The following is a 19,098-nucleotide window of genomic DNA, read 5'->3' as shown; positions in this document are numbered from 1 at the left end:
AATGCCCAGGTCAAAATGCATAAGCAGCCCTGGAAAGCAGTGGACCTTCATTTCTTCTGTTTTTCCAGCTTTGATTCTTCTAGGTAAGAAAATATTGCTTTCAAACTATGAAATAGTTGTATTGATTGTTACTTAGTTAAAAGCCAAGATTATTTTGTCGTTTTTATTGCTTTGTTATGTGAGCGAGATCGTGCTCGTCCGTGGTCGGTGTCGGGTCCAGGTATGTTGAGTTGCTGCAAGGCCGTCCCCGTCCCTCCCGGGTGTCTCGTCCCTGTCCGGGAGCGGCTGGAGGCGTCGGGTCGGGCTTGCAGACGTCGCGAGGAGGAGGCTGAGTTGCTGCAGCGCTTTGTGTGTATGGTTGGTGCTCGGCTTTTGCCGGCGCCAATGGGGTTGGCTGTTGGAGGTCCCCGGCCCAACGGGGAGTGGGGTTGGGCTGGAGTTGGCACTTCTTCTCCACACTGGCTGTGGGCCTGGGACTGCTGGTGTCATCGGTCCAGGGCTGTCGGTTGGCCCGGTGGGAGTTGAGCTGGGTTTGGCGTTTCTTCTCCGCGCTGGCTGTGACCAACGACACCAGGACCCGACACTGACCACGGATGAGCACGATCTTGCTCACTCACCAAAGCATAATAAAGCAATAAAAATGACAAAATAATCTTAGCTTTCAACAAAGGAACAATAAATACAACTATTTCATAGTTTGAAAGCAATATTTTCTTACCTAGAAGAATCAAAGCTGGAAAAAACAGAAGAAATGAAGGTCCACTGCTTTCCAGGGCTGTTTATGCAGTGACCTTTGACCTGGGCATGCGCAGTCGGAATACCAAACTCGCTTATATGGAATGCGAGTTTCCCTGCGGCAATCTGTAGTCATGCTGTTCTTCAACTCCAGAGAGCATACCATTTTATGGTATTTCCCCACTGGAGCATCCAATCCACTTCCCCACTTGTCGTGATCTGGTTTCTTAATATCCTGGAGTAAGGCACAGCCTCCTCGCTGATTTTGTCTTACAATATTCAAAAGACATTTAGACAAGTACATGGATACAAAAGGTTTAGAAGGATACGAGCCAAATGTGGGCAAAAGGAATTGGCTAAGATAAACATCTTGGTCAGCATAGATGATTGGACCACAGGGCTTATTTTCATGCTCTATGACTCTTTTACCATAATCTCATAATGGAGATCTCATAGGTTCGTGCAGTGGAAGTGGTTCTAATCAGTGCAATAACCATCACTGTCAGGTTGAAAGGATACTAATGTTGCCTGGCGGAAGACCTGCGTTCATGTCTCAGACCATCAAGTAATGAGTGGATCTCAAATGTTGCCATGAATGGGAGTGACCCAATCTACCTTAACAAGTGGTAAATACTTTAACATGCAGAGGAGGCAGCCTCTGGACATCTACAATCAAGTGTAATATAATGTAGAAGACTATTTGGCTCATGGTGGCTCTGACAGCACTTAGAAAACATTATCCAATTTGTTGCACAAACTCTCCTCATTTAATTATATTCCTAAAATCTAGGAATAATCCTGACATCTTGTTAACAATATTTTGCCCAGCAATCACAAACTGGGAAACCATCCAACCTAAGGTGACCCAATACATACCATGTAGATGAGGTTGGCTATAATACACTGGACTTCATCGATATCAACATCCAAGATCTGCATGGATCTAAGAGCAACCAGGAAAGCATCAAGTGGCAGTTGATGCGTTCGGAGTAATAAATACCTGGAACAATAAAGTCAAATTGCAGGTCAATCACTAAAGACAATTCGTGAGAAGACTACAGACATACACAACATCATATAGCACAATACAATGTATGCTCTGCACTTACACTTTCTTGAAAAGGTTTCTGTAAGTTATTATCTTCAGTTTCTCAAGTATTAGAAAGATTCCACATCGAATGAAGAAAGCCTCATGTTTCGTCAAAGCTTCATTCAGGAGCAGAAGGTTCCCTTCACTAATTAAAAACAAGACAAAACAAGGACATTACATTCCAAAACTGGATATGTTATTTTTCCTCAATCCATTGACTTCCATTTTCCTGAACCTATGCCTCCCTCAACCATCATCGCTCATTCTTCAATGAGCGTTTGCAACCTTCAACAGAACTGATCAGCCATTTTCCTTCAATGTATTTTCTCCACTGTATGAATGCTTGAGACGGCACTAGTTTGATTCTTTCTCAATATATCCAGCTGTCATCGGGGGTCCTCTGCAATGGATTTCTCTACCAACACCTTGTCATCTCTGGAGCCCCCCATGGATCTATCCTTGATCTCGATTTCATCAAACGGGGTGGGAGATTGCAACATTCACGTGGTCCGCCCTGTTTCGACATGCAATCAACCCGACATGCACAATCAAATAGAACAAGTTGTCCGACAACTTTAGGCTGTGCACGCCATACGCAAGAAGAAGATTCCATCAGACTCCTCTACTTCCATTTTTCATACTCATTTGTGATGCCATTATTTAACAGTTCTATATGTACCCATTATAACATCCTGATATACCTCTCCAAACTCCTCCACTGCGTGAGCAGAAATGTATATTCGGTCAGGACATTGAGTACTAGAAGGATATGATGTTCTTAAGTTTATTATTGTCACGCGAGATGCAGTGAAAAGGTTTGTTTTGCATGCTATCCAATCAGATCAGATAATTCTATACATAAATACAAATACCTCAAACTAAAGGATAGTAGGTTGAGCAAAGTGGAAGATGGAGTGCAGAATATAGTTCTCAGCATTGTAGCACAACAGATCTATACATAATGTCTAATGTCCACAAGAGGGTTGAGGTGATTCGGAGAGTACCCTAACTTGTGGAAGGACCGTTCAGAAGCCTGATAACAGAGGGGCAGAAACTATTCCTGACCTTGGTGCTGTGCACTTTTCAGCTTCTGTACCTGATGCCCGACAGGAGCAGGGAGAAGGGGGAATGACCCTGGTGGGTTAAGTCTTTGATTCATTCTTTCTTTCTGAGTCATTCGTAACTGTCACTGCATGTCATGTTGTTACTTGTGGGCGGAGCACCAAGGCAAATTCCTTGTATGTGAATACTTGGCCAATAAACTTACTTACTTACTTATGTTGGCAGCTTTTCCGAAGCCACAGAAGGCTGGAGGCCGTCAATGGATATTTTTAAGGTAGAGATATATAGATTATTGACTAGTTCGGTTGTCAGGGGTTATGGGGAGGGCAGGAGAATGGGATTGAGGGGGTGAGTTAGATAAGCCATTCGACCATGATTGAACGGTGGAGCAGACTTGATGGGCCGAATGGCCTAATTCTGCTCCTATCACTTATGAATCTGGTGTAGATAGAAGTGTAGTTAATGGTGGGGAGGCTGGTCTGTGTGATGGACTTGGCTATATCTACAACTACAAATCTGCACGTATTTAGAAGGTGGGAGGAAACCAGAGTACCCGGAGAAAACCAAAGCGGTCACAGAGAGAGTGGGCAAACCCGGCACTATAAGCACCCATAGTAAGGATCGAATCTGGGTTTCAGGCGCTGAGGCAGCAACACTACCACAGTGCCAATGTGCTGCTGGAGTTCCAGGCCAGAGAAAGCATCTGCTAGGGAACTGTTGTAATGGTAAACAAACTGCAGCTGTCTGTGAGGTTGGAATTAATATACGTCATACGCATGGCAGAACGTTTCCTCCCTATCTCCACTTTTAGCAATGGTTCATTCTTCTCAATCTTCTGCTTTTGATGCACTCATTACAATAGTGTGGAGGTATGGTTACCATATCAAGTATTTTGTGTATTTTCCAATTTATGGATGTCTGTACAAATTACCTAGGGATAGTCTACAGAGACCTGACCTCTGAAAACTTCAAAACTTAGATTTTAAAAGTTTTTATTTTTTGTTATGAAATGGAATTCAAGTTTCAAAACATTTAAATAGAGTTATGATACAATCTAACTGAATGACAGCACAGGCTTGAGGGGCTGAATGACCTATCCCATACCTGTGGGGGAAAAAAACTGGATGGTTGATTTATCCTTCAAGAAAAGCTCTGAACATGAGGTTATTTGCTGACAATCAATACACAATTCAAAGAATCAAATCTCTTTAAAAATCATACCCAACTGCTTTGGTGACATCAGAAAACTGAAGAAGGTCATATTTTCGCAATAGCTGCACTGTTGGCATGTGACCCTGCAAAACAAGCGTACCATGTTGAGAGTAAATGAAACCATAATCATAATTTATTAACCAAGTATGTTTTGCAACATACGAGGAATTTGGTTTGCCATACAGTCATACCTAAAAAGCAACAAGACACACAACTACACAAAAATTTGACATAAACATCCACCACAGCGGATCCTCCACGTTCCCCACTGCGATGAAAGGCAATAGTCTTATCTTCTTTCCTACTTTTCTCCTGTGGTCGGGGGAGTCGAACCGGGGTCCGCAGTCGGGGCGATTGAAGCCGGAATGAGGGACTGAGAATACAGGGCAGGCATCGGCCTGAAACGGGCACGATTGAAATTGCAGCAATGCTGCTGCAGAGATCTTTACATAAGGTAGATGTAACGAGTGGATAAGGTTGCTGTATGGAGAGGTCTATCTTTTGAGCTGAAATCTTCCCTGACTTGAGCAAATGAAAAAGTAAAACAAAATGATAAAAATAAAAGTTTGAAAAGTGCACTCGGGGAGCTCTGAAGGAATTCACATCCAACAAAGTACTTTTCCTGTAGAATGCACATCCCTTGCTATGTCAGAGCTCCAGGACTCTTCCTCAGTCATAAAGGACGACGAAGGGGCTGGAGCTCCATATTTGAGAGCTTCAGCAACAGCTGACGTCACTGTAGTGCATCCATGGGGCTGAGTGCTCGGTGGACAGCACCTTTCAGGCAGTGATCAAGAGAAGGACCAGGTGACTGCCAGGCTGAAGGATAAAGTGCAGGCAGGAAGGTCAAGAGGCTTCTGAAGATATCTTGCTCTCTGGTTTGTTTGTAACTGTTGGGGAAGGGTCTTCCCTTGGGCGAAGGGGAAAGAGGGGCTACAGCCAAAATCATAGAACCATGGTTAAGACAAACAGGTTAAGACAAATATGTTTAGGAACGTTTCGAGCAATTCTTTTATGAGGGGAGCAATATTTCTGGCCCTTCAAGAGGCCAAGTGGCAATGCTGAACCTTGTCCTGAAAAATTAATCAGGCCAAATGCAGCAGGTATCGGTGAGGGAATATTTAGAAAACAGCAATTATTTCAAAGGTCTTTTGTCACATGTACCAATTAAGGTACAGAGATATTTGTATTGCCACACAGCCATACTAAAAAAACAAGACACTCAACTACATAAAAGTTAACATAAACACCCACCACAGCAGATTCCCCACATTCCTCACTGCGATGGAAGGCAATAAAGTCTAATCTTCTTCCCTAATTTTTTCATCATAGTCATCATAACACTCAGTATCAATACTTTAACAACTGCTGTTGCCTCCCAAGATGTACTTGCTGAGCTTTATTATCAGTTCTTCATGAGGTTTACTTACAAGAAGCATCTTCACAGGTAGCAAATAAATCAAAATCATCCGCTTATTTTTCTGGGTGGCCCTGTGGCAATGGCAAAACGCAAATGACAGATATTCTTCAGCTGTAAAGATTGAAAATTTAATGTTTTTAGAAAGCATCACCACTCTACAATATGCATTACATAGTAGGTTATCTGCTATTCCTATCTTAAACATTTTACACGATTAATAGAATCTTAAGCATGGAATAAATTAACACAATTTGTTTTGTTTTTTAGCTGGTCATTCTAATATGGGACAAATGATTCATTCCTCACCTTGTTTAAAATCACTGTCAAACATGGCTTTCCTTCCAACGTAATACTTATACGTCACTCTTTGCGCCATACTGTATTCATCCTTTAAGCTGGAGCTATCAATTGCTCGGATTAAGGGTTTACACAAATGGAGTTTATTGATCTATAAAATATAAATGGGTAGAATATTGAACTCTACTAATCTCAAGCAGACTTCATTTTACGCTCAGAGAAAAGCATTTATTCATAGAAATACCTGCTACCCAGGGTTGGATGCTAGACACTTGAAAAATGCCTTTAACCAGTCACGCATGCATTATACTCACTGCCATTTGTACTATGACAATTAATCCAACAGATAACTGACCAACAATCATGTATCTAGAGGTTGGTGAGCATCAACCTATGAACTTGCTATCTAAATAGACAAGAGACAATAGGTGCAGGAGTAGGTCATTCGGCCCTTTGAGCCATTCAATGTGATCATGGCTGATCATTCACAATCAGTACCCCATTCCTGCCTTCTCCCCATATCCCCTATCTTTAAGAGCCCTATTTAGCTCTCTCTTGAAAGTATCCAGAGAACCGGCCTCCACCGCTCTATGAAGCAAAGAATTCTACTGACTCACAACTCTCTGTGATTATAAAGTGTTTCCTTATCTCCGTTCTAAATGCCTTACCCCTTATTCTTAAACTATGGCCCCTGGTACTGGACTCCCCCAACATTGGGAACACGTTTCCTGCCTCTAGCGTGTCCAAACCCTGAAAAATCTTATATGTTTTTGATGAGATCCCCTCTCATCTTTCTAAATTCCAGAGTATACAAGCCCAGCCGCTACATTCTCTCAGCATATGACTGTCCCGCCATCCCGGGAATTAACCTTGTGAACCTACGCAGCACTCCCTCAATAGCAAGAATGTCCTTCCTCAAATCAGGGGACCAAAACTGCACACAATACACCAGGTGTGGTCTCACTAGGGCCCTATACAACTGCAAAAGGACCTCTTTGCTCCTATACTCAACTCTTGTTATGAAGGCCAACATGCCATTCGCTTTCTTCACTGCCTGTTGTACCTGCATGCTTACTGTCATTGACTGATGAACAAGGACCCCCAGATCCTGTTGTACTTCCCCTTTTACCAACTTGACACAATTTAGATAATAATCTGCCTTCCTGTTTTTGCTACCAAAGTGGATAACCTCATATTTAACCACATTAAACTGCATCTGCCATGCATCTGCCCACTCCCCCAATCTGTCCAAGTCACCCTGCATTCTCATAGCATCCTCCTCACAGTTCACACTGCCACCCAGCTTTGTGTCATCTGTAAATTTGCTAATGTTACTTTGAATCCCTTCATCTAAATCATTGATATATGTATATATATTGTAAATAGCTGCGTCCCAGCATCGAGCCTTGCAGTACACCACTAGTCACTGCCTGCCATTCTGAAAGGGACCCGTTAATCCCTATTCTTTGTTTCCTGTCTGCCAACCAATTTTCTATCCATGTCAGCACTCTACCCCCAATACCATGTGCCCTAATTTTGCCCACTAATCTCCTATGTTGGACCTTATCAAATGCTTTCTGAAAGTCCAGGTGCACTACATCCACTGGCTCACCCATGTCCATTTTCCTAGTTACATCCTCAAAAAATTCCAGAAGATTAGTCAAGCATGATTTCCCCTTCGTAAATCCATGCTGACTTGGACCGATCCAGTTAGTGCTATCCAAATGTGCCGCTATTTCATCTTTTATGATTGACTCCAGCATCTTCCTTTTTGCTTTCTTCAGCCAGTTATATATGCTGCTAGCAAGTCAAGTGTCAAGAGTCAAGAGTGTTTTATTGTCATATGTCCCAGATAGGACAATGAAAGTCTTGCTTGCAGCAGCACAACAGAATATGTAAACATAGTACATAACGTATTGATGTGCAATAATCCATTCAAGCACACTCCATCTTCTGGATATGGGACCATTGGATCAATTATCTGTTGCATTAGTTGCCACTGTAAAAATGCAGTGCGTCCAATGCATGCATGCACGGCACATTAAAGCCATGTTCCAGGAAGCAGGCAGGAAAGGACAGCAACTGCTGCAGGCTTCCCTTGCTAGGTGCTTGAAGTCAAAGTTCTTCAAGCCTGAGTTCTGCCCCCTCGAGGAAGACTATACTTGCCCTGGGCCCCTTTGTGGCCTGCTTTCATACCTGACTTTGTTCATGACCCATGACAAGGAGTGCACAGCTACATCTTACTGCTGCTTGCTCTTCCTCCATATGGTCAGCTGCTGGGCACAAAGACAAAGTCCCGCTGTGGCCCAACATCCTAGTATCCCAGCCTAGCCATATCATTTCGCACTTTACCTTCTTCATCTTATATTAACGCAGAGTTTACACGGAGAGCGCTGTTACAAAGCCAGAAATACAAATACGTTTTCTCACCTTAAAGTATATTTTGAACAGCTGATTGACGAGAAACAGCATTCCCCATTTCTTAGAGTCATCGATTCCTGCACGGCTAATTTAAAAAATAATTTGGTAAATTTATTTCTGTCATAAAAAGCTATCAGGAAAACCAGACAATAATCCTACACAGCTGCTCTGATGCTGCACAGATATACTGTTATGTGATATGACATTCTATGGTACATATATTTAGCATCTATAAACAGTAAGCAGCAATGTACTTTGCCACCAGTGGCATTCACCTACCATCCACACTGATGTTTCATAGTAATAATTTCCTTCTATTCTGATGTATAGTTTAGAAGTTTTCACATGACACCACACAAGTCATACTACAGTGCTGCATGAAACCTCATGGTTCACAACGTGATGCTTGAGGACAGAAAATCTGGGAAAGTTTAGTATGATGATATAACTGTGGAAATAGCCTGAAGCAATTCCAAGGGTTAAAAAGGAAACTGCTCTGATAACAAGGACCATTTGCACTGGGTCATCTCCCCTTTCCCAGTGGGCAGAAGATACATAAAGCACATACCATCAGACAGACACAGCTTTTGCCCTGTTATTATCGGACTACTTACAGTCTTCTCACAAGCTACGCTCATCCCTATCTCCCAACCTATCTTATTGCAGTCCTTGAGCTTTTTAATTTTTTTAATCTTTTGTTGTAGTTGTAATGCTATTGTGTTGCAACATTATATTTTGCAGTCTAATAGTAATTTTTCTCTTTGTACTACCTGTTGTACTGCTGTGCTCATGTACAGTATCATATGCCTGGAAAACACATAAACACATTTTACCCCTGTATCTAGCTAGACGTGATGATAATAAATCAATACTAATAACAGAGGCTGTAACTGCGAAACAGATTTGAGATTACCTTTGGCCCCAGTTTTGCATCCTTACCTATTTGTGGCCACATTTGTTTTAAAATCACTGCTCACAGTTCAGACATTAGCTTTTATATGCTGGCCTGAAGTCAGGCCATCTATCGCCATCATTATTTAACAGAACTTGTTATTGAAATACCTACTTGTCACTGGCACAAATCCGGAAACAGCTCATCAGTAGTTCTGCAGCTTTCTCCAGCATATCTCCAGTCTTGCCCTTTCCTTTCTTGCCCAACTGTTGGTCAGCCTAGATGCGAGTGGAGGTGGGTAAATTAAGAAAATAAAACTAGTTAACAGTTTTCCAATAATTTATTTCAGGTTATAACTGCATTTATGTCTTTGATGTTAAATGTTATGTATGTCACATCCAGCCTGTTTTTTCTCTAGAGGTGCAAGTGTATGACTTGACACTATATCATTACATTGTGTAGAGTTTATATAATGACCCAGGACCATATTATAATCTGGTGGTGGAGATTGGCAGGAGGGAGTATATTGGCAGGAGGGAGTCTTGCAATATTGACCCTAAACCACATGAAACACAGTGATCAGAAACCTGTCAGTGCAAGAAAGCCTCCTCCTGATTCCAACAGGAGCCAAGTTCATCACACCTTGGTTGATGCAGTTTCACAGGAGTAGCACTACATTAATTTCAGGGTATTCCAATGGAATGGGAACAAATGGACATTCCTGCAGTCAAAGACATCATTCAAGGATGGCATGTAGTGTTAGGATTGAGTAAAGTTTGTGAAGCTGCAGCTTCGATGAGTCGCCGGGTTCAGTAACCTGAATGCCCAAGAACAAGAGACTGCAAAAAGTAGTGGACATTGCCCACACCATCACGGGTATTGACTTTCCCATCATCGAAAGGAACTGAGAGTTAATGTTTTTCTGTGAGACTGATGGCCAACATGCTAGCCCAGGGGGAAGAGGCAGAACTCCTTGTTGATGTGGCTATTGGGTTTTTAGAGACAGCCTTATGGTCAAATCAGTAATATCAGCTTTGTAATTCCCAGACATCAACAGGTGGACACAAAGTACTGGATTAACTCAGTGGGACAAGCAGCATCTCTGGAGAGATGGAATGGGTGACGTTTCGTGTCGAGACCCTTCTTCAGCCTCTGCATGAGTGAACTTGTCAGTGCAGTGCTCAATGCGAGGAGATGAGAAATGCTGCAGGTCCTGTGGATTTGCATCTGTCAATCAAATGTCTGTCATGTAACAATGACATTTTCACCTGCACTGAGCACGTACTTTCACCAGAACCTATGAAACTCCTGCAGGAAAATAGCAGAATAAAGGCTGTATTGCTGTGGATGTTCCAGCAAAGGAGCATCCATTTAAAACAGCTTCGTAAACTTTGCATTACTCACATTATTTGCAAAGATTCGCAGGTCCAGAGCTACTGCATACATAATCGGTAAAGCCCTATGAAGGACAAAAGACAAATGTCAAAATCAAAACTAAACTATCAAAATACAGTAATCTACAACTGCTCCTTCTCCAAGCTCTTCAGCAATTCATGTTTTTTTCCCCAAAAATGGCAGACACTTTAACTACAAAAAAATTTCCTCCCATTTTTTATATTACTTTAATCATCCAATTTAAAAGATGAGGAGAAATATGGAGGAGTTAAATCTTCCAACGGTCTGTTTATTGTCACGTGTGCCAATTAAGGTACAGCGAAACTTGATTTACCATACAGCCATACCAAAAAAAGCAGCAAGACACCCAACTACATAAAAGTCGACATAAACATCCACCACAGCATATTCCCCACATTCGACACTGTGATAGAAGGCAATAAAGTCTAATTTTCTTCCCTCTTTATTCTCCGCGGTCGGGGGAGTCGAACCATCCGCAGTTGAGGTGATCAAAGCTTCCGCGTCGGGGCGATCAAAGTTCCCGCAGTCAGGGCGGTCGAAGCTCCTGCGGCCTGGATCTCCCGAAGCCTGTCCCTAACCAGGGACTGTGAGCTCCACGGTGTTAAAGTCCGCAGGCTTCCGCGGTTGGGGCTTCCAAGGTCGATCCCCGACAGACCGCCAGCTCCACGATGTTAAGTCTGTAAGCTCCCACAGTTGGAGCTCCCCAACAAGAGGCCGCCAGCGTCACGATGTTAGGCCGCAGTGCAGACGATACAGAAAAAGTTGCATCTCCGTCATGGTAAGAGATTAAAAAAGGTTTCCCCCAACCACCCCCAGACATAAACCAAGCTAAAGAACATTAAAAAGATGCATTTAACACATACTATAAAACAACGAAGGAAAGGACGAGACAGACTGTTGGCGAAGCTGCCACTGCAGCACCACCCAGTGATAATACTGAGCAGTGATAACACTGCAGCACCACCCAGTGATAATACACAGAGAATACACGGTGAAATTGAGGTTGTACATTATTTGGTACTAGTTTACCAAACTAACTACTATGTCCCAACTCACTGTGGATTTTGTGGTAATCTATTTGGCTATCTGATCATTCAGAGCAAAATTACCCAGACGTCTGTTAAGGGTACGGGTTTACAAGATTAAACTGATTTAAGATATTTTTAAATTTAAATAAAGGATCCTGAAACTTTTGTCATTTCTGGCCAGCATGGCAATATGCTGTGGAAGTGGCTTGAAATGCTCCAAGTAATCAGCACCCACTACTGGCCGTTTCCAACTCCCATAACCTTCCTCATCATCACAAGGGTATGACTCTTATAAGTCGGAGTTGCAGTACAGAAATGTGCCAGTCAACCCACCAGGTCCACGCTGACCATCAAACACTCATTATTCTAATCCTACGTTAACTTCTACGACATCTACACCAAATGTGTCAACCAACGGAACATAGATAAAATAAGATTTTTCATAAATCTTCCAGGTGTCCTCTTTGAGTAAACATAATGATGCTTGGTGGCAAAAGGTATTGTAATATTATGAAAAATTAAGAGCTCTGTCAGACAATGTCTGCCTTTCTGTCCTGCAATATATAATTCCAATTTCATATTCCAATCTTAGAGTTGCAGGCTGTCAACCAAGAATGCTTTACAATTCTTGATGCAGTTTGGAGGGTATAGATTGACCACAACTTGTAGGCCACAACTTGTATTTTAACATTACCATCTTGCATCACATCATCGCACATTCTTTCAGCCTTACACATTATAAGTTCTCGTACTTCTGATAGTACAATTGTCACTTAATAATGTACCTGTCAGCCTGAAATACGTGCTCACAGAGTTAAACCATGTTACTTATGTGAAACATACCACAAAGGGCAAAAATAAAATTCCATCCAAGGCTGTGCAGAAACCAATCATTGATGTAAATGAGGACAAAAAAGGACAGTACAGAAACTCAATTCAAAACAGTGATATTAGAAGACATCAAGAATGTCCCAGTTAACAGCTCTGACTTACCAGTTCTCCTCTTTGTGAGCTTGGAAGGCCTTCAAGAATGATGTTTTGCAATTAAGGAAAATACAATTTATGTCATATTTTTTAAATAAACAGAGAACCAAACCATAATCAATTCAATACTAATAAACTCTCTGTGACAGTGCTTCAATCTGAAGAGGTGGAAGGTTAGTGCACCCACAGTTTCTGATCAAAAAAGAGGGATAACACCGAAATACCAAACAAAAATAGTGGGAAGAAAGGCAAGAAATTAAAATTAATGGTCATAGGCTTTTTGAACAACCATTAATTAGTTATTGGAGCAAAACAAAATAAAACTTGTCACTGGACCACATGATAAACTGAACTGACTAGGAAGTGCCAGCAACAGGGTGTCACTATCAGCATTTCCCAACATAACTACCAATAAATTCAGGTTACCCAAAAGAATGCTTGTCTCAAAATTGTTTGTTGGTCTTTGCTAGGTTCTTCTTCTTTTTGCAAATGAAACATAAACCAAAGGAATAGTTAGATCTCAAGCCGGGTGTTGAGCAGCCAGGTTGTTGTCTCTGCGTCAATGTCTGCCAGGCCCTGAGCTCCTTTTGGTGGGTGTTGGCACCCAAAGATGACATGGTTGGCTGTCTGTTGTCCTGCTCCGCATTCACAGGCAGGGCTCTGGCGGAGCCCCCATCTCCACATGCTGGCATTGAAACGCCCAACTCCAGTACGAAGTCTGTTCAGCTTCATTCCTTCGCCTCTTGGGAGGTCAGACCCTGGACAGCTTTTATCTGGTGAAGAGATGTAGCTGTGTAATGTAGATGGGGTTGCCTTCCACTCCTGTGACCACTTGGTGGCCATCTAGTGTGCTTTTGGTAGGTTGAGGTGACTATGCTCAGTCATTATATTCTTTGGAACAAATGCCTAGATACTGAATTGCCAAACAAATGATGAATGCAGTACTAATATTGACAAGATCCTCTACAAAGATATACAAAGTTGGGAGAAAATATGTAAGAGCTGCAGTTGTGCAGCGGGTAGTGCTGCTGCTGCCTCACAGCGCCGGTGACTGAGGTTCAATCCTGACTACGGGTGCTGTCGGTCTAGAGTTTGCATATTCTCCCTGCGACCACATGGGTTTCTTGCAGGTGCTCCGGTTTCCTTCCACACCCCAAAGACGGGTGGCTTTGCAGGTTAATTGGCCTCTGCAAATTTCTACAGTCTCCAGGACCATGCCTGTGGCAAGCGACGACGCAAAGATCTTCATCTCCCGCGATCTCCTGTCTTGCCTCTCTCAATAACCCGAGATAAATCCCATCAGGTCCTGGGGAGTTATCCGCCTTCATGCTCTTCAATAACCCCAACACCTCCTCCTCCCTAATCTCAAACTGCCCTTGCATATTAGCATTCTCCACATTGATCTCATTGTCTGACATGTCCTTCTCTTTGGTGAAAAAGTGGATGCAAAGTACTCGTTTAGTACCTCACCTACATCCCAAGAATCCAAGCACAAATTCCTCTTTTTCCTTGAGCAGTCCTATCTTCTCCCTGGTTACCCTCCCTTTTTAACGTAGGTATAAAAAGTGGTAAGATTTTCTTTAATTCGACTTGCCAGAGACATTTAGTCCAGGTTCAGATTCCTAAAAGGATTTCAAAGTTGTGAGCGGTCAAGCTAATTAGAAGAAGAATTATAGGGGAGATGAGGAGGAATTTTGTTTAGAAACTGTCAAGGACAGCAAATTGTAGCAGATCAAATCTGTATCAAAGATTGGTACAAATTGGGCAAATAGTGTACAACATCAAGCTCTTACGTATAAGAACCTGAGGTAGCAGAAAATGATATTAGGTGAACATTCAGAACAAAAGCAACACTTTCTAAAAGAAAACACACAAAAACATGTTTCTTTGAATTCTTTTTCACCATGTTTCAGTATTCTGGTTTAAGGATATTGCACTACAAATGTTTGGTATTTATATGCCTCTACAAAATCATGATTTGCAACAGCAAAAGCGCACCTGTGAAGGCAAAAAGAATAAGATTATTCACTGCATTTTACCTCAATCAAATAGCACATGCTGCCTTAGGCGCGATTATTTATTTCTCAGATTTTTTTCTCACTGCTCAAATCTTCCATATACAATTAATATGTCTTGATTAATAAAGCAACAACAGAAAAACATTTACCTCAAGTGATTAAATGATGACCAAAAATCTTGGGTTCTACAGGCAATAATTTAGTAGATAATAAGATTTATAGTAGGGTTATATTTAAAGAGATGTCAGAGAACAGCGGTGTTAGAAGATTATAGATCAGGTGCAGAAATGTGTGGAGAAATGGCAGATGGATTTTAATCCGTGCAAGTGTGAGGTGTTGCACTTTGGGAGGTTGAATGTAAGTGGAGGGTATACAGATAATGGCAAGACACTTAACAGCATTGATGTGCAGAAGGATCTTGGAGTCCAGGTATATGGTTCACTGAGGTGGCAGCCCACTATATAGGGTGGTGATGAAGGTGTATGGTATGCTTGCCTTCATTTCTAGAGGCAGCGAATATAAGAGTCAGGCAGGCATGATGCAGCTAAGACTTTGGTTATGCTACATTTGGAGTATTGCATGCAGTTTTGGTCGCCCCATTACAGGATAGATTTGGAGGCTTTGGAGAGGGTGCAGAGGAGGTTTACCAGAATTCAGCCAAGATTAGAGGGTTTCAGCTACAGGGAGATGTTGGTATTACTTTCTCTGGAACTTCAGGGTTTGGGGAGAGGCCTGATAGAAGTATATAAAATCATGAGAGGCATTGATAGGGGAGACAGTCAGGACCTTTCCCCCAGGGTGGAAATGTCTAATACTAGATGGCTATAAAGAGCGAGGGGGCAAGTTCAAGAGGTATGAAGATTAACAAATATTTTTGAAAAGTGACAAATGGTAGGTCTCAACGATTCACGTGATGCGTTTGATCTGTTAGATATCACAATAGTGAGCCATAAAACACATAACAGAGGCAGTTGCTTCCCAATAACAGGAGAAATGGGACAGTAACAAGCTAACATGCTCATAAACAATCATACAGTGACATTGTAAACAATATGTTGCATGGGTACGTGAACAAAAAATATTTCCAAAGAGAAAAATAAGTTGCAAAAAATGTTAATAATAATAACCGTGAAGTTTTACTTTACCTTAAATGAGCTGCTACCATTTCATCATAAGGAGGTTCTAGGATCTGCTGGCATCTCTCCTCTGGATTTGCTAACTAATTTCAAATACAAAAAAAAAGGTTAATTTGGAATCTCTGAAATTGATTTAAAGTAACCATCTGAACAGTTTGTTCAAAATCAAACAAAATAAATAAATGCATTGTGCAAAACATTGTGTTGGACTAAGTGATAGATGCTTAAACAGCAACTGCTGCTAGATCATTAAATCACTCAATACTTACATCACAAAAGATCATTTGGTCCATCATGTCTGTACCAGAGGAAAACTCTCCAGCCCCTTCTCTGTAATTTTACAATTTTTTGCTCATCATATATTTATCCAATTCCCTCTAAAGACCCGAGTGGAACCTGTCGCAGGAAGAGCATTCCAGATTCCAACCAAATGCTGCGTAAAAAAAGTTTTCCTCCTTTCACTCTCTGTTCTTCTCCCTTCATTGTATAGATAAAGGAACAGATAGGGTGAATGGATAGAGTCCTTTGCCCAGGAGAGGGGAATTAAAAACAAGAGTGGTTAAGATGAGAGGGGCAAGATTGAATACGAACCCGAGGCACAACTTTTTCTCTCAGAGGGTAGTGGGTACATGGAACAAGCTGCCAGAGGAGGTAGGCGAATATTATAGATACATTTAAAAGACACTTGGACAAGTAGATGGTGGGGAAAGGTTTAGCAGGATATGGACCAAATGGGACTAGGCTGGATGAAGCATATTGTTCGGCATTGGGCCGTGTTGGGCCGAAAGGCCTGTTTCCATGCTGTATGACACTATACCTGTGACCTCTTATCGTCAACCCCTGTTCCAATAGGAACAACCTCCCACAAAACACTCTTTCCAAACAATGCATAATTTTAGATACAAAATGAACACCGATTTTCCGGCACCCTCGTTCCAGAGCCTTTCTCGATCACCCATTTTTCTTACAATACACTCCTGGCCCGCTTATGATACTCTTCTACGTCACTAAATGTCCATGGAGTGCCAGAAACTTAAATAAAACTAATAGAAACTAATAAAACTAAACGGTGTGGGAAGGAGGGCAACTGGACAGAGTGACGGGAGAAGCATTCGATGGCTGTTGAGCAGGGAGTGGACAAATCCACCGCTGACATCAAGAAACATCAGCAGGCGAGAGGGGAGGGAGCCCCACGGTGACTGAGCGTGTTAGCCGGTGGCGGCACCCCAAAGAAAGCACTGTCACCAGGGGCTACAGCAACAGCCGTATCACAGGAACAGTGTGGATAAAGGACTCACTGGTCCACCTTGCGAGTCAGGAGTGGGGTCAGAAGACACAACTCTAAATGGCCGCGGAGACAGTGGGATCCAGGGATGGGTCAGCAGGTCCCTCCTCTATATCCGAAATACCTGAGGGGCAACTTTTCACACAGTGGGCGATGGGTGTATGGCCTGAGCTGCCAGAAGAGGTAGTTCAGGCAGGTATTATCACAACTCTTAAAAGACATTTGGACAGGTACATGGTTTAGAATGATATCGGTCAAACACAGGCAGGTAGGACCCGTGTAGATGGGCATCTTGATCAGTGTGGGCAAGTTGGGCTGAAGGGCCTGTTTCCATGCTGTATAACTCTATGACTAATTGAGTGCTCATGTGTCTTAATATGTGTCTTATTAATATGCAATATGTTGCGATTTCCTCTTAAATACCATATCTCCACTGAATTATGTTCACAAAGGAAGCACTTGATCCTACCTGTAACCTACGATTTGCAATGTGAGGATGTTTAAATGATAAAAATTCAGCACAGGATTCACTATCTCTGCTGTCGATGAACTCCAATACCTATTAAAGAAATAAGTAATCAGATGTTAGAAATGTAAGTGTCCATAAATAAGCTCCACACCCTGGTAATTGGATGAAACTGAACCAGAATGGTTTCACATTAAGCAAAAAACTCAGCAGGCCAGGCAACTGGACAGACGATGTTTCGGGTTACAACCCTTCCACAGACTAAAGATGAGCCCTAACCCAAAATATCACCTGCCAATTTGCTCCACAGATGCACAGAGTTTCTCCAGCACTTTGTTTTTGTGCAAAATTCCAGCTTTGGCTGTTTCTTTTATCTTCTGGTTTCATATTAAACCACATCCATACAAACACTAAGCTTTCTTATTTCCTCCTGTATAACAGTTATTTCAACATCTCATCTGCTGCTTAAAACCTCATCACTACCTTCGCTATCTCCAGTCAACTCCTGGTCATCCTCCTTCATTCAACTTTCTGCAGACATAAAGACACCCATAACTGCTGTATAACAGCCGTGACTACTTAATTCTCCCAAATACATTGTCTCCACTGCAATTGAATTCACAGAAGAGATACTATGTCCTAACTGTAGCCCTTCCTTTTAGCAACATTTTCACCAGGTTCTGATAAAATCTAGAACACATTGGTGCAGTAGTAGAGTTGCTGCCTTACAACGCCAGAGACCCAGGTTCAATCCTGACTACGGATGCTGTCTGTACGGAGTTGATATGTTCGCCGTGACTGCACGGGTTTTCTCTGGGTGCTCTGGTCTCCTCCCACATCCAAAGACGTGCAGCTTTGTAGGTTAATTGCCTTCTGTGAATTGTTGAGATTCTGTAGGTGTAGGATAGATAGAAACAAAGAAAATAGACGCAGGAGTAGGCCATTCGGCCCTTCAAACCAGCACCACCATTCAAAATGATCATGGCTGATCATCCAAAATCAGTAACCCGTTCCTGCTTTTTCCCCATATCCCTTGATTCCATAGTATATGGGTGACTGCCGGTCGGTGGGCCAAAGTTGCTTTTTCCTACGCTGAATCATTAAAATTAGAACACCACCATGGACTTGAGGCTTACCTGCTGATAATTTCCTGGATTATTCCTACTTCCCTTCTTGAATAAAGAAACATTGTCTTCCAGGACTTTGCCCGTGGATGACAAAGACACAAAGGTTTCCTTCAGCAATCTCCTCTCTTGCCTCTCTCAGTAACCTGGGATAGATCTCACCAGGCCCTGAAAGCACCTCAATGCTTTTCAAGTGACCCAACACCACCTCCTTCTTGATCTCAAATTGCCGAAACATATTAGTATACCTCTCAATGTTTACTCCAGTCACTTGCTGACTCCTGGTTAAGCAACCTGTAGGTTTGGTTTACATGCCTGAATGGACACACATCTGGCCTACTTGAGATTTCTGCGTAACTCCATCTCCATCATTCCCACGTTTAATTACTCTGCCACTTGCAGACATAAGTTCATCTGCCACAGCCTTGTTCTGGAATTTCCTCTCTAGACTGCTCCAACTCTTTCCTCCTTACACTGCAAAACCCTAGCACGTTGGTCTTCTGCTTTGATAT

General features: G+C 42.2%; 1 protein-coding gene across 3 annotated transcripts in view; it reads right to left on the bottom strand.

Moving 5' to 3' along the window:
- Positions 1–19,098, bottom strand: part of pcid2 (PCI domain containing 2) — a 28,577-nt gene that overhangs the window by 1,959 nt on the left and 7,520 nt on the right. For 2 of the 3 annotated variants that reach the window (XM_033032962.1, XM_033032961.1), the window contains exons 4-15: positions 17,466–17,555; positions 15,721–15,794; positions 14,490–14,555; positions 12,567–12,608; positions 10,534–10,588; positions 9,304–9,407; positions 8,247–8,322; positions 5,826–5,967; positions 5,530–5,630; positions 4,109–4,182; positions 1,845–1,970; positions 1,612–1,735 (exon numbers count right to left, since the gene is read on the bottom strand). In XM_033032962.1, the coding sequence (XP_032888853.1) occupies positions 1,612–1,735; positions 1,845–1,970; positions 4,109–4,182; positions 5,530–5,630; positions 5,826–5,967; positions 8,247–8,322; positions 9,304–9,407; positions 10,534–10,588; positions 12,567–12,608; positions 14,490–14,555; positions 15,721–15,794; positions 17,466–17,555 (1,074 nt within the window). Of the gene's footprint in view, positions 1–1,611; positions 1,736–1,844; positions 1,971–4,108; positions 4,183–5,529; positions 5,631–5,825; positions 5,968–8,246; positions 8,323–9,303; positions 9,408–10,533; positions 10,589–12,566; positions 12,609–14,489; positions 14,556–15,720; positions 15,795–15,980; positions 16,189–17,465; positions 17,556–19,098 lie in introns of all 3 variants that reach the window. The other variant, XM_033032963.1, reaches the window with a different exon arrangement.

Source organism: Amblyraja radiata, chromosome 14 (assembly GCF_010909765.2).
Source record: "Amblyraja radiata isolate CabotCenter1 chromosome 14, sAmbRad1.1.pri, whole genome shotgun sequence".
In the NCBI taxonomy this organism is placed as follows: Eukaryota; Metazoa; Chordata; class Chondrichthyes; order Rajiformes; family Rajidae; genus Amblyraja; species Amblyraja radiata.
Note: the sequence above shows the minus strand (reverse complement) of the source record. Positions and strands in the feature narration are given on the sequence as shown.